Source organism: Cydia pomonella, chromosome 6, assembly GCF_033807575.1.
Source record: "Cydia pomonella isolate Wapato2018A chromosome 6, ilCydPomo1, whole genome shotgun sequence".
Lineage (NCBI taxonomy): Eukaryota > Metazoa > Arthropoda > Insecta > Lepidoptera > Tortricidae > Cydia > Cydia pomonella.
In genome coordinates this window covers 22,965,659-22,993,281 of record NC_084708.1, presented here as the reverse complement: position 1 = coordinate 22,993,281, position 27,623 = coordinate 22,965,659, and the positions used below count along the sequence as shown (strand labels likewise).

At 36.9% G+C, this 27,623-nt stretch overlaps 1 protein-coding gene across 4 annotated transcripts; it reads left to right on the top strand.

Annotated features, from left to right (window-relative positions):
• The first annotated feature begins 85 nt into the window (after positions 1-85).
• Positions 86-27,233, top strand: LOC133519315 (ras-related protein Rab6). Of its 4 annotated transcripts, none has more exons than XM_061853350.1 (7): positions 86-302; positions 609-667; positions 2,710-2,869; positions 11,994-12,199; positions 13,052-13,118; positions 24,726-24,835; positions 25,664-27,233. In XM_061853350.1, exons 1-6 carry the CDS (start codon positions 233-235, stop codon positions 24,794-24,796), a joined length of 633 nt encoding a protein of 210 aa, XP_061709334.1. In that variant the 5' UTR covers positions 86-232; the 3' UTR covers positions 24,797-24,835; positions 25,664-27,233. The 4 variants fall into 4 exon arrangements, 3 of the variants coding, with proteins under 3 accessions (XP_061709334.1, XP_061709335.1, XP_061709337.1); XR_009799614.1 differs by lacking the exons at positions 24,726-24,835; positions 25,664-27,233 and adding exons at positions 16,589-21,109; positions 21,367-22,662 and having other exon boundaries at positions 89-302; XM_061853351.1 differs by lacking the exon at positions 25,664-27,233 and having other exon boundaries at positions 24,726-25,055.
• The last annotated feature ends 390 nt before the right edge of the window (positions 27,234-27,623 follow it).

Genomic DNA, 27,623 nt, shown 5'->3' with positions numbered 1-27,623 from the left:
ACCTACGGTCAAATAAATTAGAACTGGTTTTAATTCGAAATATAAATAAAAAATCAATTAGTAAAATTTTTGCTGAGTTGGCTTGTGTGTCGCGCCGTCAGTCCGCCGGGTAACGTGGCGGCGCTGCGCTCGTGTGCGAGGAGTGGCTCGAGCTGTCACTGTTCATGTAGTTTTCTGTGATAAGAAATACTGTGAAATTAATAGTTTAGCGAACTAATTTACACAACTCACGATGTCCGCGTCGGGTGAATTCGGTAATCCTTTACGCAAGTTCAAGCTCGTGTTCCTGGGCGAACAGAGCGGTAAGTCGGGAAATTATGTCTCGTACATTTTTAATAGTTAGTTTTTGAATTTTCGACACGTAAGTATAGATTTGTCTAGACTTTATCGAATTGGTGACCTATATTTGGTTGGGGTTTTACGGGTGATCGGTCTCGGTCGTGTGATGGTGATGAGTAGAGGGGTACGTTCAGTACGGTATTAGGATGTAGGTTACGCTCCGAACGAACGGTGTACAGTATGTACATTGCTGGGGGCTGTTCTCACGCGACCGTTACCGACCGCTCGTATCCCGACCTCCGTACTCACGAGATCTTGATGTGTTTCAGTGGGGAAGACTTCACTCATCACTAGATTCATGTATGATAGCTTTGACAACACTTATCAGGTGAGTCACCCATGTTGTTATTAAAATTATGTTCTCATTAGAATTCTGTTAACTCTGAATTGCGAATAATTAACTTTAGGATGTATGACCCCAATCTTTAATCTATTTGACAGAAACAGTTAATGAAGCTTATAAATGAGATATATTCATTAAACATTAATTATACAATCAATTCAAATCTTAATATCGAAGAATTGAAAGAAAAAACAGACCAAGTGGCATAGCTGTTAATGTACAATATGTGTAAAAATATTTTCAATAAATTTCAAATTTGATTAAGTAAAGTAAAATCTAAATTCCAATAACTCAAAAACGATATATGCCACTTGAAGAGTTAATAGATTATTGTAATTTTGAAATACCTAAAATGCAACTTTCATGTTTTTGGTTTGTTTAAAACAAGAAAGATTAGTCTTAAATTCCTATTACATTATTGCTGCAATTAATGTGTGTCAACCTCAACTGTTATTATTGTTATTAAAATATTTTAACCATTAGCATTAATAATACCACATCATTTTCACATTACTACAATGTATGATTACATTACTCTAATGATAATGAACAGACATAGGAATCTGCGGGGCAAAATTGTTTGACAAGTAGGGAGTTCCTGTATCATTAAACTCACTATCGATGCTAGTTCTATATACTAGTGATCACTCAAGGGTTTGCTTGTAAAAATATGTTTTTATTAAGAGTAAAAAAATAATAGAATAATAACTCAATATACCAGGGGTTCCCAATCTTTTTCAACATGCGGCGCAGTTACAAGTTTAGTATTTTGCAACGGCGCCCTTGTAAATTTAAAATCACGGTCGAAAAAGAGTGACACGACGCTATATTATTTACCGATGCGAGCGCTCAAATAGGTACCCGCGAATATTTGTGGTTTCGGATGATGATAGAACTCACGGCGCCCCTCTTCACTTTCTACGGCGCACCAGGGCGCCGCGGCGCACACTTTGGGAACCCCTGCAATATACTCTTCTTCGTTTTTAAGACAAGACAAGACAAGACAATTTTATAATTTTGCTCATCCAAATTTTTTTCTTTGTGAATGTCCCATTTACTATTGTTAAAGTAACCAACCAGAATTTGTTCGATATTTTCGGGAATTGGGATGAGCAAAATTATAAAATTGTCTTGTCTTGTCTTAAAAACAAAGAGTATATTGAGTTGTTATTTAATTATTTTTTTACTCTTAATAAAAACATATTTTTACTGATCACTATTATATAGAACTAGCATCGAATAGTTGAGTTTATTGATACAGGAACTCCCTACTTGTCAAACAATTTTGCCCCACGGATTCCTATTTCTGGTAATGAAGTATTTGAAAATTTAAGCTTGTTAACTAAGCCCCATTTAGACAAGAATTTGCATGCAATTATCAAGGGCGTATCCAGCCAGTGAACTAGGAGGGGGAGGGGGGCAATTGTATGGGCATTGTATGTAAAATTAGAGCTCCAGAGGCTGCTGGGAGTTGCTTGTACCTGTACATGTGCAATATTGCTAACCTCATAGTACAATGAATTCTGATCAACCAAAGACCGCAATGTAATGAAAACTGCATGCAAGTTCTTGAAGAGCCTAGAGTCAAGACCATCATTCAATGCAAGAGGTATATTATAGAAATATGTTCTTGAACTGTCTAAGTGTGGTTTTAGTTAGTTACTTGTTTGATTTAGTAAAGTTTTCTATTAAAAACTTTTTTTTTTTTTTAATATTATAGGACTTTTTTACATATATTGACTAAGTCCCACAGTAAGCTCAATAAGGCTTGTGTTGAGGGTACTTAGACAACGATATATATAATATATAAATATTAATAAATACTTAAATACATAGAAAACACCCATGACTCAGGAACAAATATCCATGCTCATCACACGAATAAATGCCCTTACCAGGATTTGAACCCGGGACCATCAGCTTCGTAGGCAGGGTCACTACCCACTAGGCCAAACCAGTCGTCTACCTAAACTAAATCTTTTACTATCGCTACCTACTTCAACTTAAATGCATTTTCCCTTATGCAGGCAACAATCGGTATTGACTTCCTCTCGAAGACCATGTATTTAGAAGACCGCACGGTGCGGCTACAACTCTGGGACACGGCGGGTCAGGAGCGTTTCCGCTCACTCATCCCTTCTTACATCCGGGACTCCACTGTTGCTGTGGTGGTCTATGATATAACCAGTGAGTATATTTTTGTTTCTTTAAATGCCCAGTTTTGGGTAGCAAAGTTCTTAGTAAGTGCTCAGTACAAAGCATTTATGGGAACACTTTGGTCTTGTAAATTGGTTAAATGCAATTAACAGATACCTAAAATTTGAAACAGTTGTTGTAACTATCACCACTAATACTGTGAATAACTTAAACCAGTTTATTTTTTATCTTATTAGTATTTATTTAGGGGGTTGAGAGGGCTAAGTTAAATTTATTATTTTGTTTATGTTTAGAAATTGTTTATTGCATCAGTTCTTATTTACAGATTACTTCTGATAAGATTGATGAATGATACTAATGTATATAAACAAATACTTGTTACATGACCAATCTTGGATTGATCGATGACATGAAACTTAATGATTAAGGGAAATAATTAATCAGGAGAAATAAAACCCCACTAAAACTATAACTAAAAAAACAATTCAAGTTATTTTATTGAAATGTTTTTATTAGTGTTATTTTCAGTCGAACTAGAAACACTACAAGTATACTCCGTTTTTTTTTTCGATTAGAGTTTTTCTAAACTCGGAAGTAGTGCTAATTAAATCCGAAATGCTAGGGTTCCTCACATTCCTATGATATCTAATATTGCGGTAAAATATATGTAAACGACACGTTCAGTGCATATTTACTCAGATTTAATTTTGGAGGAAAAGTTACATTTGAGGTTATAAAATTGCTAATCTTGAAAAAAACGTACTACATAAATAGTATGCTGCAGAAAACGCTGGTTCGCATCCAGACTTGGGCAATGGAGGTCTTGGTCACCCTCTATCTACCAACCACATACAAGTTACATTAGACCTGTGTTCCAAAAGATCGCAAATTGGAGACTTGCCCGAGATGGTAAATTTTTCCAGTATTTCCTTTTATATAAAATTTCAAGTCCTTAAACAATTATTTAAGTTTGATTTGAATCGTTCGTGATCCACTTTTGAATATGGACCGGACAAGGGTCAAGGGTTGTGGGAATTGTACGGTTGGACAGTTGCAAATTTGACAAGGCCCTAATAGTAATTCTATTTATTGACAATAACAATATACATAATGGATATATACAGATGATTACTATAACTAGCTTATATCTAAAATAGACCCTTGAGGCATTGTACCAAGGATGCTGGCGGCATTTCCTCGTTGTATCGCAATACTGTTACGTTGTGCGAGGAAGCCGCCAGCTCTTCGGTCACCAGTTACGTCAACCAGACGATTCGCGATTTCTCCAAAAAACTTGTGCGCGCTGGGACCCCATTAGGCCCTAATTAGATCTGTCGCTAAATTTTACTTTCTAACCAGTGGGTAGCACCCCCTTAGAGCCTACCGAGATTGAAAGGGGCAGTCATAAATATAAATACACACGTTGATTTTTTAACCAAACACGAAAGTGTTCCCCAATGTAAACCGAACACCGAACACTTTTCGCTCTATTTCAGTCGAGTACCGTGTTTAGGCAACGAGGCTAGCTGAGTTAAGGTACGAGATTGAAAATTTTATTATATCATTATTGTATATGTTAACGGCACCAATCATGGGACATTTAAGAGAAAATTTGGAGTATTTTTGATATTTCACCGACACCTGTAAAATTTCTACTGCTTTACGCTTTAAAAGTTGAATGTCCAATTTCTCCTTTATGTTTTCTATGTATTTAATGAAAGCTACTGCAATAGATTTCAATATTATTAACCAATTAAAACTGTGGTTTTTTGCTCCAGTCATGGGATGTATGGCACCATTCATTTTCAAACTAACAAATGTCAATGAAAAATTAAACTTAGCAGCTCTTTGGCTCTTGTTTATGGTAAAAAGTTGCCAGCGATTATAAACTGATGGTAAATACTTGTTTTACAGGATTTTTCTATACCATCCCATTACTGGTGCCTGTTCCATTATAGGAGTGTTTACTATACAATACGTTTTCTACGAGTCATATAAAAGAATACTTTTTATGAAACTATAAAACCTAAATAATTAATGAAAATTGATAAGTATCTCTGTAGACAAAAATGTAGTACAAAAGACGCGCATGTAGTACAAGAAACGTGCGAATATTGTCAAATTTTCTTATAGTTGACTACAGCGTATCGAAATTAATAATATAGTTGAGTTGGAAGTCTATACATGAAAAGTACGTAATTATATTTGGTATACGAAACCTTAATTCAACCATTACACTCGACGAGTAGAAAATAATAATTTCAAGTACCAATAGGTATGCAACGGTCAGAATAATTATACCTAATAAAGTTCTCTGGTAAACAATAGCTCCGCAACTTACTGTTTCCTATTTCTGACATCATGAGTTTTCTTGACGATATTCAATATTTACGAGGTAATAGTGTGTAGGTCAGACAGTGACTCCGTCTGTATATTTGATGAATAACTGGAACTCATTCTTCGTTCTTTACGTTCGTTTCCGATCACAACCGAAAATTACAGTATTTAGTGACATATTTACTATAAAATATATATCTGCAACTTATTCCCTAAAACATTCTGTTCAATAGCGAGAGAGTGGATTGTAATTCGAAAAAGGGGGGCGATAGGGAATAAAATTTAGGGGCCGGTTGAGCAAGAAAGTTGTGATGTATTAAGATTAGACTATTAAATTAAACTTAAGTGCAAAATGGTGTAGGGCGAAGTTACGTTAAGTTAGAAGAAGTTATGGGGCTGAATCGTTGGTCGCCGTTGAAGACCGCTGGTGGTGATTCTGGCTGTCCTTGTCGCCAGCTAGAAGTAAGCTCAGAACTGTCACACTTGAGTCCGACCATGCAAAGATTCTGTCTACCGAGTGGAAGGCTTCAAAGCCTCCACGACCGAAGCCATCAAGTCAGACAGCAGAACCGCTGCGAGCAATTTGAGACGCGGCACTGACAATTTACGTAATGGTGCGACCTTGGACTTAGCACACACCAGTTTGACGTCGACGTCACCCTCCTCAGTTACTGTACGGCAATAGACACCAGGCACATCCGCGAAGTGGAAAATCCTAGGTCTAAGTTGGAGGACTCAAGGTAACGGTTGTGAGCTTACTTCTAGCTGGCGACAAGGACAGCCACAATCACCACCAGCGGTCTTCAACGGCGACCAACGATTCAGCTTCACAACTCCCGGACTAAAAGGTAACTTATTCCTTCACTATTTCCAACTTTAGTTTTAATTTAATATTCTAATTTTAATATCTCACAACTTTCTTGCTCAACCGGTCCCTAAATTTCATTCCCTATCTATCGCCCTCCCTTTTTCGAATTACAGTCCACTCTCTCGCTATTGAACACATTCATATATAATTTTTTGCGTCTTTCTTTCCTTTAAAGTCTTTAAACACGTCATAAACCATACAAGAACATAAGAGTTTTTGTAAAGATAGAGGTCGGACAGTGACGCTGTACTTTGAATATTTGTTAGATAACTAGAAACAGTTATATTATCAGAATCAGTTTCACTTTGCGTTCTTTACATTTATTATCGATCACAACTGCAAAACATTTAAACATTCAAATACTTATACAATACTTACATTTCTTATAAAAAACATCCGCATCTTTTACCTACCTAAAACATTCCGATACAATTTACTTTATTCTGTGTGAATATATCTAAGACTTTTGAAAAATTCTAGACACTGTATCTATCACAATCGCAAAACAATTATATTTATAAGTATATGTTTCTTATAAATATATTGTCGGCAGCTATCTATTCCCTAAAACATTCCGATACACTTTATTGCATCTTTCTTCCTTTAAAAGATGTCATCCGCCGTAGTTTCCACGCGAATATAAGACTTTTTGCGGTGATATACGTCGGTCGGTGTGAATATTTGATGGACAGCAAGGAGCTCGGGGACTCTGGGAGACATAGAGCTCGAGAATTATGTAGGACGTCTGACTTGTTCAATGTTGAGAAAGGTATTAGTTTTCTGGATAGACGGTAAAGGGTACAGTTCGGAGCAGTTGGACTATTTAATCGGATCGGCGCAAATTACGACATTTTATCGTGAACTCTTCTGCAGGGGCTTTTTTACACACTGATATTCAGATTCACTGCGTATTTCACTGTATTTGTATGTGCGCTTCAAATCTTGTAACTTACATTTGAGCCACTGCCGCAACAAGTCACACTGAAAAAAATAGATAGCCGAACTGGTTTTGTAACTTTACTAAATAACTAAACTACGGTTATAAGAAAATAAACTTTGCATAAATTTACAAACTTATTTTGTAGTGTATACCCAGTACCTGAGCACTGATAGCCAAACACGGTTTTGTAACATATAACACATAGTTCGCAAGTCCCAATTTTTGTGTAAACAGTAACCAAAATTTTGTTACAGTTATGCAAACATTTCTTTCAGTGCATCATCTTCCTCGCGTTGTCCCGGCATTTTGCCACGGCTCATGGGAGCCTGGGGTCCGCTTGGCAACTAATGGCTAGATTTGGCCTAGACACTAGTTTTTACGAAAGCGACTGCCATCTGGCCTTTCAATCCAGAGGGTAAACTATGCCTTATTGGGATTAGTCCGGTTTCCTCACGATGTTTTCCTTCACCGAAAAGCGACTGGTAAATATCAAATAATATTTCATACATAAGTTTCGAAAACTCATTGGTACAAGCTGGGGTTTGAATTTGAACCAGCGACCTCCTGATTGAGCTCGTCGCACGCTCTTACCGCTGGGCCACCAGCGCTTCTACAGTCCGCAACAAGTGTGCCCAAAAAAAATAAATTAGACCGACAATGGAGTTGTTTTTCAAGAAGCCGGTTAACTGACCTCAATAAATTCAAAATGAATTCGCACAAGGGTTTCTGTGCTAAAGAAAAAAAAAAACAAAACTCCTACGTTCGTAAAAAGCCTTACATAAAAAGCCAACTTTGCAAGGAAAGTTTAAGAATAAGTCGTCGGGCTTTAAAACTTTACCCACGACCCAAATGTTTGCGTAACATTGTTCTGAAGTGAAAGTTGCAGAATAATGTTTTTACCCTAAAAACAATGTTTGTTGGAATATTGTAAAACTTATTGGTTTGCGGGTTTACGTCATCAATAGAATTAAATTAAGAACAGTGGCTCATCGTAAAATACTGACAAAGTTCAATTTTACGCTTGCTCAGCATTGTGCTGCCTTTTTCTGATGATTCCAAACTCACAAGCGACATAGACTTTGTCTCCTTGTGTGTGTTCTACCGCTCGTACAATGCTTTGGCTGCGCTCTGAAGAGTTGTTTGACATGATGCCAACGGCCGCTTTCTATCACCGCATCGCTCGCCGTCGCCAGGGTGTTCATCCACACACCTAAATGGTCGCGCACTGTGTGGGTTAAGACGAATTTCCTCCCGCAGACGCTCAGGCTGTGAGAAATGAGCTCCCTGCTGAGGTTTTCTCGAAGGGCTACTGTATGAGATCCTTCAAATAAGGAGTATACAGGTCTTTATAGGATCGGTAACACCCCTGGAGTTGCAGGCGTCTATAGACTAAGGTGATCGCTTACCATCAGGCTGGCCGTAGGTTTGTTTGCCACGGAGGTGGTATTAAAAATATTGAGGGAAGAGATTCAACTAGCGCTACTTGATAAAATATATACCAGTAAATGAATTTGACCTAAAAATACCTACTAACTATACTTACTCTTCGAAAGGATTGTATAGAGCCCATAGATACTCCAAGAGTTACGTTTATTGCAGAATTCCTAAGGCGACTATTTCTTACTTCAGAGCGTTTTAACGACTCCATAATATTGCAGTGACAATAGCACCCATAAAAGGCTGCCATTTGCCTGAAAATAATTACACAAGGAAAAGATGGACCACTGATCTTTTAAATACATAAGAATATTTGAATATCATGTTGCTGTCCACTAATTATCCTTGTTCGTTAGGAGCAAGAAAGTACGTCTTCGTCAAAATCGTGAAATATGTTTTTGCCTCCAAATTATATTCCGAAATATTTTTTATATAATCTAATACATAGTTTTGCGAAGATATTTTTGAAAGGTTTTGCGTTGACTGTTTTAATCAATACGTTGTGTTGTGTTTAATATTCCAAAATAAGCTTTTTGTAAAATTTTCAGATTTTATACATGCTCCTGATTGTTATTATAGCCGACACAAGACACAAATATGAACCATATGATAAAACAATATTATGCACTTGTCTGCGTGCGATGAAGTTCCATAAAAACTATCCTATTATCTTGCTTGGGCCTCAAACTCTCTCCATACCAAAATTCATCCAGATCAGTTTAGCTCTTTAGCGCGGAGATGTCAGATACAGACAGATATATAAGAGTTTATGTAGCGATTATAATATTAGTAGGGAATATACTAAATTAAAATATTAACAGCATGTAACTGCACTAAAACGTCATACTATTTGATGTAATTACTTACCTTTTATATTATCTATATATATATATATATATAAATGCGTGTGTCCTGACTGACTGATTCATCAACGCAGAGCCGCAACATCAAAAGCTACAAAGTTGAAATTTGCACAATAGGTTGCATTTATAAAGTGTACTAGAGTCGAGAAGCGATTTTGAAAAATTCTACCCCTAAGGGGGTATAAAAAGGGCCATTAAATTTTAACGCCATATCTTTTGTATGGCTTTAAGCTAGGAACTTGTAACTTCGGGAAAAGTTATTTATTGAAATAGAAGAAAAGAGATATCAGCGTTTTTGGAAATTCATCCCAAATTAAATTCAATTAAAAAGGGGATGAAAGTTTGTATGAGATCAAGGTTTATATAAAGTTAGGAACTTGAAAATTCGTAATAAGACATTTTCGTAAAATACGATAAAAGTGATATTAGCGTTTCTCAAAATTCATCCCCTGAAAAGTTTATAAAGGGGTTGAAAGTTTGTAACGGAAACGAACGAAGAAGAACAGATGAAGTCGTGGGCAACAGCTAGTTACGTATATATATTCTAGCATAAAGAAACGACTAGGAAGCGATTTCAGATATTGCATGACTTCTGAAACTGAAAGTGTGCCGACGGCCTCGTCTGTCGAAGGTTGGGCAACGGACTGAATTCAGCTCTGGCTAACATTATTATATACTGTTAAAATATTGTTGCTTAATATACTGTCATATTTTAGTCCCCCCCCTCTCGCTGTATCTGTTGTTGTTGGTAAGAATTCTAATTCGGTTAGTTGAATCGAGAAAAACCCGAGTCCGGCAATCAATACTTGCAAGATTGTTATTCTCACTCACAGATGTCAGAGTGGTGAAGGAGCTCTAAAATACGTATAATATGCTGTACGAATTTTATTTTCGATTTATTGGGATAAATTTTGGCTGGGTTGAAAAGCTCCTCATTCTGGGCGAGATAATTACGAAATCATAGCTCCGAAAAAAAATGTACTTACGTAATTTTCCGTTAAGTTACGATTTACGAAAGTGGAAGTTTTTTTGGACATACGGTGAAATTGCGCAGGGAGGGAAATGGGGACTAGATTCGTATGGCGAAGCGGTTATTCCCTTTCCTCTTTAAGACTTTCATCTTACCTACAACTAGTAAAAACATCTGAAATCCAGACGACCTATCCCGCCCTTAGCCTAGGTAATCTAAACTAATTGGAACGTTGGCGTCCAATATTGGTCGAGTTACGGCGCCCGCCATCGGCAAATATTTGTCCACACCCGGCCTTTGGCGGGCCAATGCCTCAATAAACCTTGTTGATCTAATGAAGTGTGGGTTTGTGTGCAGTGTGTGCATTGTGTCTCCTAACCTAATACCTTACCAGTACGCCTTTAGCAATAACTTTATATGAACATTCGATCGGCCGTTATCTTTACAAAGTAACGTGAACAATGTTGTCCAGTACCCCTAGTGTAAATTTTATCGACATCATAACGTGACGAACGCGTTTGCGTTAAGTCTCATTTTGTATAGGATGTTGAGTTTCCAAAACGTCCCGCTTGGCGCGCTCTTTCTAAATCCAATACAAAATGAGACTAAACGCAAACGCGTACGTCACGTTTCAAAATCGAATTTATTTACATTAGGGGTACAGGTAATTTTTAGTAAACCCGAAAATCTTGTATTGTAACTTACAACACAAGATTTTCATTAGATTGTCATTATAAGTTTATTAGGGCATGCGATTTTAGTTACATTGCGGACTGAGGTTGTATCGGATTCAGCCGACCGATCAAATACCGCAATTTAATGCATGCATGCGATTTTCCCATCGTCTAAATGAGCCCTTATTCTACAAAAAGTAAAGGCATTATTTGGGGTATTCTTTGTGTAACATTGCTTTTGTTAGACTGATCTTCTGTACTTTAATATGGTTTAATGTATTCTGTGCTATGAGGTCAATAACATAACATTATCATAATTGTTGCTGCGTATTACGCGAATATGTATTACGTTTGTTTACCACAGACCCGAACTAGTTCGTTAATACTTTTATAGCGTTAAGATAAGCCGATAAACTGATTGCCTGTAAGCCATCGAACAGTTTTTACGATATACCTAAGTTATTAAAATATTCTTTTACTGCAATAAATTATTAAAATTTTATCCCGTTTAAAAAAGGGGCTATTTTTGCAGTAGGTATTGCACAAATAAACACAGATACATCTTATTGTTTGTTTCGAATTTTGACAATCATTAAGAGATATAATTTCTTACTAGATCAATATAAATACTTTAGGTCTGTAGACGTTATATCGATTTTCTATTGCGGCCTTCGTTCTTATTTTTTTACTTTGAATCAAGTTGCAGTGGACGCTACATTCCATTGAGTTCTTTTTTTATAACAATAATAAAACAAATACCTATCGATACGACGAGTAAATCAATTTTACAATAGTAGCGATAATTAAATACGATTTTTTTTCTAAACTTATGTCAACAGTTACAGAGTAGGTATTATCTTTGAATTTCCTATAGAATTACTCCCCTCATTCATAAACGTCTACTAAAGTTGACAAGCCGCTAATAATCGTTTGTCCCTTTCCGACGTATTGGTTTGATGGAAAGGGACAAACGATTATTAGCGGCTTGTCAACCTTAGTAGACGTTTATGAATAGGGGGGTTAATTTTGAACACCAACTCACTAAATCCGTTTATCTTTTCACAGACGCAAACTCATTCCACCAAACCTCGAAATGGATCGACGACGTCCGCACCGAGCGCGGCTCTGACGTCATCATCATGTTGGTCGGCAATAAGACCGACTTGTCCGACAAGAGACAGGTTTCTACCGAGGATGGGGATCGTAAGGCGAAGGAGCTTAATGTGATGTTCATAGAGACTTCTGCTAAGGCTGGTTATAACGTGAAACAGGTGAGATATCACTCTAATACTAGAAAAACTGTCAAAGGTCATCATCATGTTGGTCGGCAACAACGACTTGTCGGACAATCGGTAGATTTCTACTGAGGACGGGAATCGCAAGACGAAGGAGCTGTATTTGATGCTCATAGAGAGCGCTAAGGCGGGATATGACGTAAAACACCTGAGATATCTGACAAAACTGTTAAAGGTCATCATGTTGGTCGGCAAGACCGACGTGTCGGACAATCGGTAGGTTTTTACTGAGGACGGGAATCGCAAGGCGAAGGAGCTATATGTGATGCTCATAGAGAGCGCTAAGGCGGGGTATGACGTAAAACAGCTGATATATCAGACAAAACTGTCAAAGGTCATCATGTTGGTCGGCAAGACCGACGTGTCGGACAATCGGTAGGTTTTTACTGAGGACGAGAATCGCAAGGCGAAGGAGCTGTATGTGATGCTCATAGAGAGCGCTAAGGCGGGGTATGACGTAAAACAGCTGAGATATCTGACAAAACTGTCAAAGGTCATCATGTTGGTCGGCAAGACCGACGTGTCGGACGAGCGGCAGGTTTTTATTGATGATTGAAAGGCGAAGCTGAATATGATGTTCGTTATTAGGTGTTAATATGAAATCAGAAAAGGCACCACCAATAATGAACAAGTATTAAACTATCGAACCTGATACCAATTTTTTTAAACTATTGTATGTTACCCACGCGGCTAAAGTATCCATATACTCATAAACGTCTATCAAATTGAAAATGATTTTGATGATTTTACTAAAGACTTATGTATGTTGACAGAGGTTTTCTTAGTTTTAATAATAAGGAGCTTAATTGTTTTCTTGAATATTTTCAGTTATTTCGACGAGTAGCGGCCGCTCTGCCTGGCATGGACTCCGCTGAAAGCAAGCCTCCCGAAGACAGTATCCTTTTTGCAACATATATTTTTTACTTATGTTTATTACACACATAATCATGATATCATTTGGAGGTTCGGGATTGATCGCGGTGCCAGAGGATAACGAGATATGGTAGTTTGTTATGCTTATTGATAAAAATCGTTACATTTTGGAGAAATAACTTATAGCAGTGTTACAAGAACTAAGTCAAAAGATCTTAGCCTAGATTTCTTGAACCAAGTCGAATTACAACTAAATTCAAATGTAAGGTAATCAAGGTAAATGTTTGTTTTATTGTTTTATGTAGTTATTTGAAGGAATGTAAACAAAACCTAAAGAAATAGACTGTAAGCTATATTTGTTTATGATGATAATAATCTATCAAAATATATGAATAAATATTTGAGTTGAGCGAGCTATTATAACTCTGCACTCTGGCACCTCTATCACGGGATATTTCGAAACCATCTAATCTCGCGATATGCAACAATGGCATTGGAAATTATGTGATATAATTTCTCTTTACTTTATAAGATTGTTATAATGAAGTTGGGGTTTGGGGTCGGCAACAGATAAAAATATTATTTATCACACTTATTTACCAAAATGACTAACTATTAGTTAGGTTTAACCTATTATCTTTCAGTAACGGGTAAGTTTCAGTAAAATAGGATGGCATAAAGTTTGGTAGGGCACGACGTATTTAATAGAAGTCATGATTCTGATTAACACAAAATCTGTCTTAATAGGCAAAGAGTCTTACCCCGAAATCCTAACATTTTATATTATCCACGCTCGTTTGCACAGTTTTACTACCATTATGTACGGTTTACGTATGTATACATATAATGCGTGTCGGCTAGAACACATTTATGTTTAACACGCTAGCGGGAGTTTGGAGTGTCAAGCAAGAACAAATGTGACGTCATTTTGTTTTACCATGGAACGTTTTATGGTGTGAAATTAGCTACAGAAGTTGAAATGGTCTTACGGTCATACCTTCATATCAAATTTTGATATTAGAATTTTGTTAGTCGCTTAAGATGACTGATTCACATAATCATATATTCTACAAAATTAAAACTGTTTATAGCAACACGGCTCTAATTTTGTTTGAGTACATGTTTCTTAAAAATCGAATGTTATTTAAAGTTTAATCTCTAGGAGACTGAGCTTTACTCAAAAAACATTAAAAAAAACTCAAAAATGCGCGTTTTCCCAGTGATAAGACCTAGTTCGATTATTCGCCCCCGAAAACCCCCATATTAGCAAATTTCATCGAGCACGTTAGAGCAGTATCCGAGATCCCCGAAATATGTAAATATACAAGAATTGCTCGTTTAAAGGTATAAGATGATTCAAAATAATATTCAATTAGCTATTAAACGGGTTTTCCATACTTACGTACTTTTAAATCGGTTGGTGTGTCAGAAAATGTAGACGCCTTTTCTGGGCCATTCTTTAGGATGACAGCTGTCAAACTGACAGCTGACGTTTACACGTTCTGTAACTAATTTCACGCCCCGCGAAGTGCCTGTGTTGGTGATGGTTACCGTCTAACACCGTTGTAAGTAACGTTACTAATACTAATCTATGTCGCTTGTATGTATTACTCGTACGTATCAATTATACTAGTGCACGGGAGAGTAGTGTTGGCGATATCCTGACTCAAACAGGTACGGTATTTGTACCCCAGAGTAGACGAAGTGAGCGAGAGAAATTTATATGAAAATTCGTGAACATTGTCGGAATTCTCTTGGGCCTTTGGTGGTCAGAATGTTAATATTTCTGTCAAAACATTTCGTTTAGTTTAGAACCAGATTTCGTTTGATGTAGATGCGATTTTTTTACGGTAAGATCAGGACAATTGCTTGCCAGCGTAATGTAATGTTATTTCTTCTGCTTATCGAGTGGCAAGATGCAGGATAGTTAGTATAGTGAGCATATCGAATAAATTATTCGTAGTTTATAAATTTAAACACTTAACACTGGTGTTCCGGACATTTGGGAGGCATGCGCGGAACCGAACTTAACACGTTGAGTCCCTTTTGACACCAATGAAATATAATGGTTGCACATTACTTTATTTATTATTAGAAATGTATTATCTACAACAAATAAATTTGAGTCTAATTTCTAATTTCAGATTCAAATAATAATTGCTTGTCATATGTATTTCTATTAATAAAATTAATCGATTATTGCGTGTTTGAATCTCGCTCACGGCGTCCCTCACCTATCTCTAAATATTGTTTACGTAGCGTCGCTTCCGTGTGCTAGTAGTTACTGTTATCGTAACAGTTGAATCAATAACTACATAAGTAGACAAAAGAACAGAAATATTTGTAAGATTATACCATGATGGCGGGACGATAGCTGATTCAATTGTTCTCGTTAGATTTATTTGTGTATTGCTGTATGGTAATGTTTTGATGTAGATGAATAAAAACGTAGAAATCCGGTAAAATACGGGCACATAATAACTGAAAATTGGTACTTAGATCTTAAGCCTTTGCAATAGAGTTTCAAATTGTTAGAAGTGGTGACGATTGTACGACGTAACATAAAATTGTCTAACCATTTGAGCATGTGTTTGTAACTTCAAACATGTGTATCTTTTAGTGGGTAAAGTTTCTAAATTATATAATATAGTGTCAGAACATATTAGCAATACACAATACTTTCTCTCACAAACGCTTTTAAGGCTTGATAAAATATTATACATATTTTAAATGTTTAGTGTTCGTATTAACCCGTATGCTTTTTAAATATTATTTGTAATCTTACGTATTTATGGGCTTAATAAGTTTAATGCAATTTCACTTATCGTTGTATCTATATTCTATCTATATCATATGCTTGTAATTTAAATATAGGTGAGATGAACGGTAATGTCTATTGTATGTCGGCGTTCTTCCGAACTCATATGCTTCATACATTTTCTGTTTAATATATATTTTTCATACTATACTTTTGTGTAGATTATCAGTCCCCTTTAGTTTAAAAAGGGCCCACATCTTTCACTTCTTAGATAATCTTTACTTTCTTAAGACTTAAGCATAATAATCATTCTAAATAACATACTTAAATTTTGTACCTTAGAGCTTTGGCTGATTATCTTAAAAAGATAAACATCGTATATGACGATCATTGCGTTCCGTTTTAAGCACTGCATAATTTAACATTGTCAATATCAATTTGCTTTAACATTGTCCTTCCTAAGTCGTAGATATGTGATTCATGGAAAACGCATTCTATCAGTGTCGCTTATAAAAAGCTAACCTGAAAAATTTCTAAAAATGGTAGCAAACTGATTTTTGGTTAGATGATGTTTAACAATTAACAGTGTCAAACTTCTAGAAGCGACAAGTTTTTGGAATGCTCCCTATAAAATAAAAAAATTAGCGTAAAACGTAACACAATATCGCAACAACTGTTCTTCCCAGCTTGTCCGTTCCGTTTCCATATTTTCCTTAATGTCGTGCGGTGCGCAGTGCAAGAGGTGATCCTGCGGCAGGCGCCCGGCGACCACCGCGAGCCCGACGGCGGCTGCGCCTGCTAGGGCCCGGCCGCACTCCGACCTGGCTGGATGGACATTCAAGAGATACAAGAAGAGAGGCTTTGTAAGGTTAGGTGTGTTGAAATAGCGACCGAAATGCGTTGACTTAGAGTTTGAATTTGTGGAAGCTGCATATGATTGCGAATAGGAAAGAAATAAGCATCGCTTATGTTTTCAAATTCCGAATATCCTTTATTCCTTTCCGTGTTTAATTTCTCACGCATTTTACTTGACGTTGGCTTGACACCGCCCTCAAGTCCATACAAAGAAAAAAAAACACTTGGATAGGTTTGTTGGAATAGCGACCGTTAACGGTTTAAAGTTTAAATTTGTAAACGCTATATACGATTACGAATAGTATTCTAAAATTTAAAAAAAGTTTGTGATTTTGAGCTTTCTTGCATTGTGTTAAAGTTTTATCCGGGAACGGATGAAATTGTACCTTTTCTATATCACATCGCTTCTTACTCTCAGAGATGTTACGAGCAATATTAAGTGCATTTTTTTCTACCGCGATCATATGTAGCTTTATCATTGAAAAGCAACTCTAATACCCTTAAGTTAGAATTGAAATTAATATGACACAACACCTTGAAGACTTTTTTTCGAATGAATCATTCCAGTCAGTCAGACGTTGACAAGTTTCGTCCTCGAACCGAAACTGAATGGTCTACGGGAGTTAGTGCAGGTCTAAAGCGTAAGGCATGTGCTTTGTGTGTCTCCACAGTGATACTAGGTTTTAATGTAACTTCAGTAGTTGCTGATAGCTGTCTACACTTATGTGAGCCTTATTATTTTGCTGTACGTTGAAATTTGAAGACACAAAAGCACGCGAAAATACATTTGAGGACATAATAAAAAGCGTGTTTTATTATATATTTTAAATTTTGCAATTAACAAATCTGGCTGAATGTTTTTTTACGCTTTTTTATTGTGTTCTGGAGTGTACATAATGCAAGACCGGTAGGAGCCATACAATTTGTATGCGATGAATGCTGAATGGTGATAGATTTTTTAAATGTGGACTATAAGGTAATGTCTTAGCGCTACTCTATGGAATAATTTACACATAATAGATGACCAGGGGTCGGACAAAAAGTGCGCATGACGTCAAACCACTTATAGGATGATTTCAAATACATAGTATTTTTGATTTTCATAAACAATTATCACTTATCATTTATCAACCTCTTTATTAAACGATATCGCCACTTGAAATGAGTAAGTACGTTTTTGACTGACACATTGTCAATCAGATGAACAATAAATTGACTTCGTTACTGTTTAGCTATTGTATCTTCACGATTATATTTAGCTAAAATTTATATTTACTAATGTATAAGAAAACGCTCTAAAATGTCATGTCATCTTTACTCGAATATTGTGGCAATTTTCCGTTTTTGGAGGTACGTGACAAACACGTATACTGCTAATCTTACCTACTGTTCCCACTTTTGACTATTAAACCTATTTATCTGAGGATCCCACAGACTTGTTCTAACTAATTTCAAATAATTATACCTTATGGTAACAAGTTTCGTGAAATTTATTTTATTCACTACATCACCCTACCACCTGTATTATTAATTCCATGGATTTATTTACGTTTATTTTGTTACTTCATTAATACTACTTTGTTACTACATGTCACACGGAAGTTTAAATACAAACTTAAACATCATCCTGTGTGCAAGATTAAGTACGTCATTTTTACGTCATCCGCACTTTTTGTCCGACCCCTGTAGATGACTTTAAGAAGCCTGAGGGTCTACCACGCGCCACTTCGTCCGTTCGTCTATTCACCTGTCTTTCGTTTGAATGTGCAAGAGCGATAAAGAGGCAGATAAAGAATACTCGATTTTCGCGTTAGGCCCTCTGATTTTACGCTAATCTGGTAAAAATAACGAGCTGTAATTGTAATTTGAAAAACCATAAGGCGAATAACGTATAATAAGCCTGAGCTAGATGGACTTAGGTCTGTTTTCGCTCGGCTCGAACATAGTATATATTATACATAACAATTATAGCGGTTGTTCTGAAATTATCATATTTAGTTAGTTGATCTCATTCGAAGTGGCGCTAAGATTTTGCATAGTTTTATAATGGGGAACAGATTTTACAAATTCACCTAGCTGTATCATTAGAGTGGCGGCCATCTTACATCCGTATTTGGCTTAAAGAAACAGCAATGTCCAATTATTTGTTTTGACTCTTTATGGAATTAAACCTTTTGAACGCTTTATGTCATAAACACAAACATCACTCTAACGCCAAGGTCCCGGGCGCAAGTAAACCTTACTCGAAAGTGAAGGTTACTTTGACAGCGTCCGCCAAAACACCTATAGTTGTCCTTGGCGTTGTGGGCACGACTCGTAACGACGACTTTAAGTGTTCTTGGCGTTGAAAAGGTTAATGTGTCCACGGCCGGCAAAAAGTCCCACTTTGTCCCTTGCAATAAGGACGAGATTAGCTTGTATCTTTATACGAATAACTGGACAAGGCGTCCTTATGGAAAGCGAAAAAGTGGGACCTTTTGCCGGCCGTGGATGTGAGCGTGTAATTTCCATGTTTTTAAAATGTTGTAATGCTATCATAATACTTGATATATTTTTATTCATAAAATCATGTGATGAAATAAGTCAATTTTCTACTTATACCGGAATCTGTTCCCTAAAGACTGTTAGGGTACTTGGTTATTAAGTGCAAGTATGCTGCAGGACGTCGCATTAGGGCGAATAGTGAGATCGCACATTTGAAACGAAAACAATCAAGTGACACACCATATTATAGTCTTTCTTATGGATTTATCTGTTGAAAAAAGGCGGCAAATTTGAAAAATGAAGGCACGAAGGTTCGAGGTCTCATATATTTTTTTTAAATTTCGCTGTCTTTTTTGTGTAATTAGTTGGCCAGACTAACATATAATTTAAATTCGAATATTTTGAGTAATTTGGACACAGAGACATATTTTTAACGCGCCAGAGACTGGTTGTATATTTGTTTAATGAAGTTATATAAATTATAATCAAAAAATTTATTATTAGGCGGGTCCGCACAGAGCGAGCATATGCGCAAGGCAATATCCTCACACCAAAACGGCCAGTGTAGACGTGCCTCGCGCTTATGTTTTACGCGCGTATAAATATACTTATTAGGTATATTTATTCAGGCGGGCCGCAACAGGCGTCCTCATTAAACATAAAGATAGTTTATTCTCCAAGTAGGCATATTACAATGCGCTTATGAACGTCAAATAAAGCTACGCCGGCTCTAACCTACACCTCTGACCCGAGATTTAAATCCCTCCTAAATTGTAGGAGGGTATCCCAATATGGGACCGGCTAGAAACTCATTGCACTTGTGTTTTCGTTTTAAAGGTACGATATGTATGAAGGGACGACTAAAGCTCTGTGTTGTATATAGCACGCACCGCGGGACCGGGCCGATATCATTTGCTTTATTAATAAATAAACATAACAAGACAGGAAAAAATACTTGTGGCATTATGTCGGTGCCGAGGTTCCACTTTCTTTAGAACTGTATATTGACACAGTGGTATGGTAAATTAAGAATTTTCGTAAAAAAATTTTTATTGATTTAGTGGCAGGCTGGCAGCTAAATATCTATATTCCCTTTTACAATATCAACTAAGTGTGATGTTAATACTTTGAATGCCAGACGACGGAATATGCCCTACCCCGGACGCCAGGCGATCGGGATTATTTAAGCGAAATTGGGAGTGCCGCGTAAGTCCCTATTGCATTGGCGCAGCTGACAGCTGTGGCCGTCGTTGGTGTTCTTTGGAAGACATTCCGATGACGTCCACAGCAAGGGTTAAAGAAAATTAATAATTGTTCCACTTTGAAGTAATTACAGACACACACACACACCCACCCACACAAACAGACACACGATCTTTTGTCGATTGATTGGTTTAGTTCGGTTAAGACATAAATAATATATTAGTAAAGATCAGGTTCCGAGTCCCGCGGTCCTTGTAATTAGTATTATTTATTTAATTAGTGCTTAAGAATAAAATCTTATGATTCTAATAAATTATATCTAAAGTTTTTTAATTAGTGAGATTATCACCGCTCTTGGGCTTTTATTAATGTTTTATAACATTTTTAATAATTGTAATACTGTAAAAAAACTGTCATTCCAAGCTTGATGTCAACAGTAACGTTAATGGTTACATATATTTGAGAGCAATACCTATTGTATGTTTAGTAGTAGTTTTGACATTGTTATAACATATATTAGTAGAATTTTTTGTAATATAATTTATGTGAGATATATTCTTTATTTTCGAATTTTCTTTTGGATAATTGAGTTAGGGGCTAAATTATGTTTTGTGTGTTCCGCTGCGCGCGACTTTGGTCAGACACTACTGCAATTTCGGTATTTTCTTCTGATCATGCTTATATGTTTTTATCAATCTGCAATAAAAATGTAGGTGGGAGAATCAACTTTTTAGCGTCACTCGTTGCCATGGTTACGATTAGTTGTCCAGGGGACAAAAGTTCATTGAAATACTGATTTTATGGTACTTAAATGTATTAAACTTGCGTTTTTGTGGTCGTTATAACCAATGGGCCCCCTACTAAGCATGTTAATAGAACGGCATACAACGTCTCTTCAAACAAACTGTGCCACTGTTGTCCCTTGGACAACGGGACAGGATAACAAAACAAAAACAGTTGATTCACCCAGGTACAGTCAGATCAAGATAAGTTGGTAGCGATTTTGATGGCCCAGACGGTGCAAGTGTCAAGTAAACGTCAAAATTTCATGGAAGTTGACGTTTACAATAACCCGTGCACCTAACCTATCTTGGTTTGACTCTACTAATAATATGTTATGTAAATTTGTAAATGTGTTTTTTACACATTTGTGACCTTAACCTTTTAGGAGCCGACTTTGCTCAGAGAAAGGGAAGAAAATTAATACTGTCTAATGTCATTATTATTAATCTTAGTTTTTTTTTACCAACTGACTATTGCATTGATCTACAATTATTGTCAACAGTACCTTGAATCATATTACTGTATTCTATACTCTGTATCTTTAGGTATTTAAATAAAAGTAAACAAACAATTTGTACATTTTCGGGTAGTTTTAATATTTATTGGTTAACCAACCAAATACAATACCGCCGGGATCTGTCACTGAACGACCTGACTTTAACCTACATTATTTGATCATGTAATGTTTTCATCTACCCTCAACTGGCTTAAGGAGCCATTTGAGGGTAGATTTTGTTTACTTTTATTTAAATACCTAAAGATACAGAGATAGAAGTGGTATCGGTCACTTGACAGTACCTTTTTATAAAGGCCAGCACACGGGCTGCGTATGCGCAGACGTGCGCGTGCGCTAAAATGTTGAAGCTGTGTACGCCACGGCTCGGAACCGGCCTATAAAATATTGTTTTATTTCGGTTTTCCTCCGAACTTTTATAAGAACGCGAACGTTTTAAGAACTTTGTTGTAACCTAAAAAAACCGATTTATTCAACGAGTGACGAACGGCCGGACTGTTGGTGTGCCACGTAAACATAGACACCGACATAGGAAGAAACCGGTTGTTATTGCTCTAAACCGATTAATTTGACATGAACTGTTGTCATAAAAACCGGTTTAAAAATAACGGTTTTTCGAGCCATTAAAAGGTTTTGCGCCAAGTACATAATAACGGTTTAGAAATTTAACTGGTCTCCGAGCCTTGGTGTACGCACACATCACGAAAGTGGAGTGCCGTCTGCCATAAGGATATGTATATTACAACGCGCACGCATCCGTCTTTCTTAAACCTTTTAGTTTCGTTTTCCATGGTAAAAAGTTTTACGATCAATGCTGATAACTGAGAACATCAATGACAAAATAATATTAAAGAATACCTATTACATTTTGTAAACCTCAATGACTGGTTTTTGTCGCGAACCTGGTTTATTGTAAATACCCATAATACACGCTGAATATACATATTTTAAATAAAACATTAAATCGAACTTTGTTTTATTTTTTTCACTAAATTAGCGTTAAACGTTGCTTACCCGTAGTTTGTGGTTGACACATAGTTTTTAGGCTTTTTATTTTTTATCGTTTTATGTGTATTGTGAATTGTTTATTAATACAGACTTTTTTTACCATCATATGTAGGCCCTGTAGGTATTGTATTTCATGTCTTTTAATTATTTATATCAGAACTTTAATTTGTTTGTACTAAAGTATATGTAAAATAAAAAGTAAAAACCATCTTTCAATCGCAAGTTACAAGTAATTTACTTGAATGAATAATTGAAACAAATAATTTCTGATGAATAAATCATAGTCAGAAGGTGAATATTTGCATGGAGTTTACCTCAAATCATTTCAACACACGTGTCCCTATGTCGGCGAATTAAGAGCTATGGGACATATTTTTACACTTGACTGTACCAGTTTTTATATACGTCCGACTGCTGGACATAGGCCTCCTGTGGCCTCCTCATAAATGGGTTTAGGCCCGCTAAGCGAATTAGGGACTTCACACATGCTTTTTTTCTTCACATTACCATAATCAGTATCAAACAAATGAAAACTGGTAATGTAACTTAAAAATATGTAGTCTCAATTGTCGCTGTTGAAAAATGAAAGAGCTTCTGAAATTAGTAGATTGTTAACCGAGGAATGAAAGGCGCTCATTTCTGTCAAGGTAGTAGTTCGAACGCACTGAGAGCGCCAATAGTCCGATACTGAAATGGTGCCTTTCACCCGAGTTTTTCATTTCGAATACGAGGAAAGTAAAATACATATGTACACTTACGAGTATACACTTTTATAGTATTTCTTGAGCCACTTTCAATTAACAATGTAGATAAAAGTATCGTGACTTATGGAATGGACAGTTAAATGTTAAAATGGAAATTGTACATCCATTTAATATCAAATTTTAATTGCTTATCGTAATATAAACAAAAAAAAACCCACTGGGAAAGTAAACTATTCTAGTGCAGAAACGTCTCATTGTCTGTGCACTTTCAGAACAACAACTACCCACTTTCAGAGCATGAGCAATGTCAATGTTAATTTCGTTAGTACCTAAATCACATTCCAAAAATGAGAGGAAACAAGATCTTCGAAATGCAGACTCGTTGTGGTAACACTGGTAACCATCTTCCACGCAATCGATATGATGAGTTTCGCTCTCATGGAATATTGGAAGACGATTTGATAACGCGCCTTATGAGTTCATTAAGAGCAAGATGCGCTCATTGCTGAGATTCAGATCTTGATTGGTCTACACCAAGTGTGGTCATCATCGGCTACGTCTTGCAAGGCGCTTTTCTTGATTGGTCTACATCAAGTGTGATCATCATCGGCTACGTCTTGCAAGGCGCTTTTCTTGATTGGTCTACACCAAGTGTGATCATCATCGACTACGTCTTGCAAGGCGCTTTTCTTGATTGGTCTGCACCAAGTGTGATCATCATCGGCTACGTCTTGCAAGGCGCTTTTCTTGATTGGTTTGCACCAAGTGTGATCATCATCGGCTACGTCTTGCAAGGCGCTTTTCTGCTTGGGAAGGATTATTATCTTATGCCTTATTGTCTTAAAGAAACAAACCACTGATACCTTGATGTTCGAAACACAGATAAACTCGACAACCAACGTACCTTTTTGTGTCCACATTAATTTAAACTCTGTTATGTTCAAAGCTTTCGTACGGCTTCAAAATACTCCCAAAAACCTAAAATCTAGAACTGTGCCGTATCCATAATATAGAGTGCGGTTTGACTTCTAATCTTTGTGTTCTAATGTTTGTTTTGTTATGAGGTTGCTAGGCTTCGAGAAATCTGATGTTGCCAGGCTGAAAAGTGGTGCCGTTATATCCAACAGCCCCTTGAATTTTCCCCTTTGCATTTAAGTACCATCGAGAAAACCACACCTGGCCGCTCCGATATGATAGATATAGACAAATATACATAGCAGGAATTTTGTTATTTTGAAAACGTTCTTTCGTTATCCTTGAAAAATACATTGTTCTATTGTAATAAGTTTGACGAATATAGTTTTCCTTAATTCGGCCCAGCTGTGGACCTGCAGACGCAGTCGCCGATGGGCTCGGAGCAGGAGGGCAGCGAGAGCGGCTGCGTCTGCTGAACACTCCCCCGCACTGCACGCTTCTCACGGAGCATCCAAGTAAGATATCTGGGCGTCCGCTAGATCGCGCGGCACGGACCCGCGCCAGTTAGCGTTGCTCCCTCGCTCACCTGCGCCGTGCAACCTCGCCAGCTAGCTACAATATACCTCCAGTTCAAAAACAGGCCCCCATCATGGTGCACATCTGATATACATAAGATTCCATTGTAATTATATTAAATAGATTTTTGGTACGGAACCCTAAAAAGCATTTTTACTTGAATAAGACCGTCCAGGTTTGTTTAAATTCTCAAGCTATATAGAACGCAATATCAAAATCTTCTACACCAACCTCGGTGCCACTCGGACAGTAGCGGGGCAAGACCAAAATTTTATGTGGGCAAGGTACATTTAGCGAGGCCCTCTGGTGGAGCAAGGAATAACGAAAATGTTTACGTTGTCTGAGATATAGAGTACCTACTACTTACGCGCGAGGCCCCTCCGACCGCGAGGCCGTAGGCGGTGGCACACGTCGCCCACGCCAATCGCTGCCTCTGCACTCGGATATATATAAGAAGAACGCGTATAATATGTGCATAGTTCTGTACAAAACTACTAAACGCTGTGGGATACAAAAAAAAAGTAACCAGTTTTCTATTAGAGCACTGTTTTTATGGCGTGGAGGAATACTTTAAGTATATTATGCAAAAGTAGGTAGTAAGAATCGAGTGGATAAAAACATCAAAGGGCCTAGCCAAGTGCCAATCGTTTGCGCTGTAGCTAACGAAACGGTCATCTCTCTTTATCACTTCTTCCATATTAGTGCGACAGAGAGATATTAGCGCTTTGCAATTCCTATTTGTAACAAATGTTTATTATTGTTTTCAGGATTTGTTAGGTTTAAGTGGTCTACGCTCGCCAAATAGAAGAATACCTGAAGAGTGAGAGGGAATGAAATGGGATGTTCATCTTCGGATAAGGCAGGGTTCGGATAAACGCAACACACTTGATTTTATAAAACCACTTCATCCTTGCGTTTGCAACTTTCGCAGTTGTATGTTTTTCATGAGTTACACGTACCAGGTATGCGACTGTTTATTTTAAATTATACCTACTTCCAGCATAATTTGATGAAAGTCACAAAGGCAAGGATGAAACCGTTAGGTAACTGTTACCTTGTCAAAAACTTCAGTCGAGTTTAAAAGCATTGAAAGTGGTTCTTTTGTATGAAAACTTCTATACATAACCAATGTTCAATATTTTGCTAGAACTAGAAGTAATAATTCTGAATCTTGAAATGTTGACTTCAGGTTAACAGTCAACGTGAAGCGTGAGCTGGTGAAGTGGTATTGTTAACTTCTGAATAATACAGCTTTTTGTCTTGCATTTTGCTCGCCATATCCATTTGCAATTTTTCGAATCCATACGGTGCACATAATGTACTCGTATTATATAGGCTTGAGTCGGTCAGGACCGAAGAACTAAAAGGAATGAAATCCCACCACGGACAGAAAGGAACTAGTTCATCTCTCGTCCTTCGTCGTCTCGGTCCTTTAGTTCAGTAGTCGGTACGTCAGTACCAAGTAACAAATCGGTCGGGAGCGAATGATTGGACTGAGTCAAGGTGAAGAAAGTCGCTAGCTCACGCTCTCGCTCTGTTTATTTGATTGATATTTGCTCCTGAACTAAATGAACTAAAAGAGCGAACTAGTTCCTTTGACCGAGATCGGAGCGCTCTTTTTAAAGACCGAGCCGGCACAACTCTAGTATTATTTATCGCCGTTGAGAAGGCTTAATCTGTTATACTGTGCTCGATTTTTGACTAACAAATAGTTACCTAGGATCAAAATACCTACATAAGGTATTAATTTGATTAAAATCACGCACATACCCGGTTTGGCATACGAACTGGATTCGAAGAATTTTAAATAATTGCCTGTCTAAACCGTGAATCGAACCCGCTAAATGAAAAAAAAGACCTGACCCTTTACTGTACCGATCGGAAAAGGCTTGATTTACATATATTAATTAAGATGGTATGTTATTTTGAAGAACCCTTTGATCGGTACAGTAAACATTTTAGGTTTTTTTTTTTACATTTAGCGGGTGCGATTCCCGGATAAGCCAGGTGATTTAAAAAAAAATGGAATTCAGTTCGTATTGTTTTTTAATAAAAATAAAAATGAAGCTATTTTTACTTCCACTCGTCAAATATTTACCGACAACTCGCCAAATATATCTGAACACCCAATAACAGTACCCGAGTGATAAGCAGGTAAATTGATTAGAGTTAAGGATGGCCATTATATATGAAATACAGTTTGTATTTCATGATGTATCAGCAGAAGATTACAATTTCACAGATTATTATAGGATTTTAAAATCAGCTAGTCGTATTTTAAGAGAACGAGATTTCAGCTTAGGTACTACAAACTTCGGATTTAAGTATGTACATGTACTTATTCAAAAACAGACAAACAAGCAAGCGCTACCGCAGCAACGGGCTCTAATTGCACCGACGAGTCCGCAATTCTGCGTTTGTAGTTTGGGTCAAAATACTTTGTACTGCCTAATAGAAATTGTTTACAAAATTTGTTTCGAGAGACAAATTAGTTACTAAAAGATAACATTTCATTACTTTTTTATTTTAATTCAGAATAGTTATAATGTTTTCTATAATAGTCTATCATCGCTGCAGCGAAGTTTTCACGGCAACTAATTATTTATGCCGATATTTAAAAAAAAGCATGGGATGTACCTTGAACAACTACGTTACTTTACTTTATTAGAAAAAAAAATTAGCTGGCAGAGCATTGGTTAGTGGTAAACAACAAGAAATTCGGAGTCC

Coding starts and splice junctions, on each gene's coding strand:
- LOC133519315 (XM_061853350.1), top strand. CDS start 233: ATGTCCGCGTCGGGTGAATTCGGTAATCCTTTACGCAAGTTCAAGCTC. Junction 2,870..11,993: donor GGTGGTCTATGATATAACCA/GTGAGTATATTT, acceptor ATCTTTTCACAG/ACGCAAACTCATTCCACCAA. Junction 13,119..24,725: donor AAGCAAGCCTCCCGAAGACA/GTATCCTTTTTG, acceptor AATTCGGCCCAG/CTGTGGACCTGCAGACGCAG.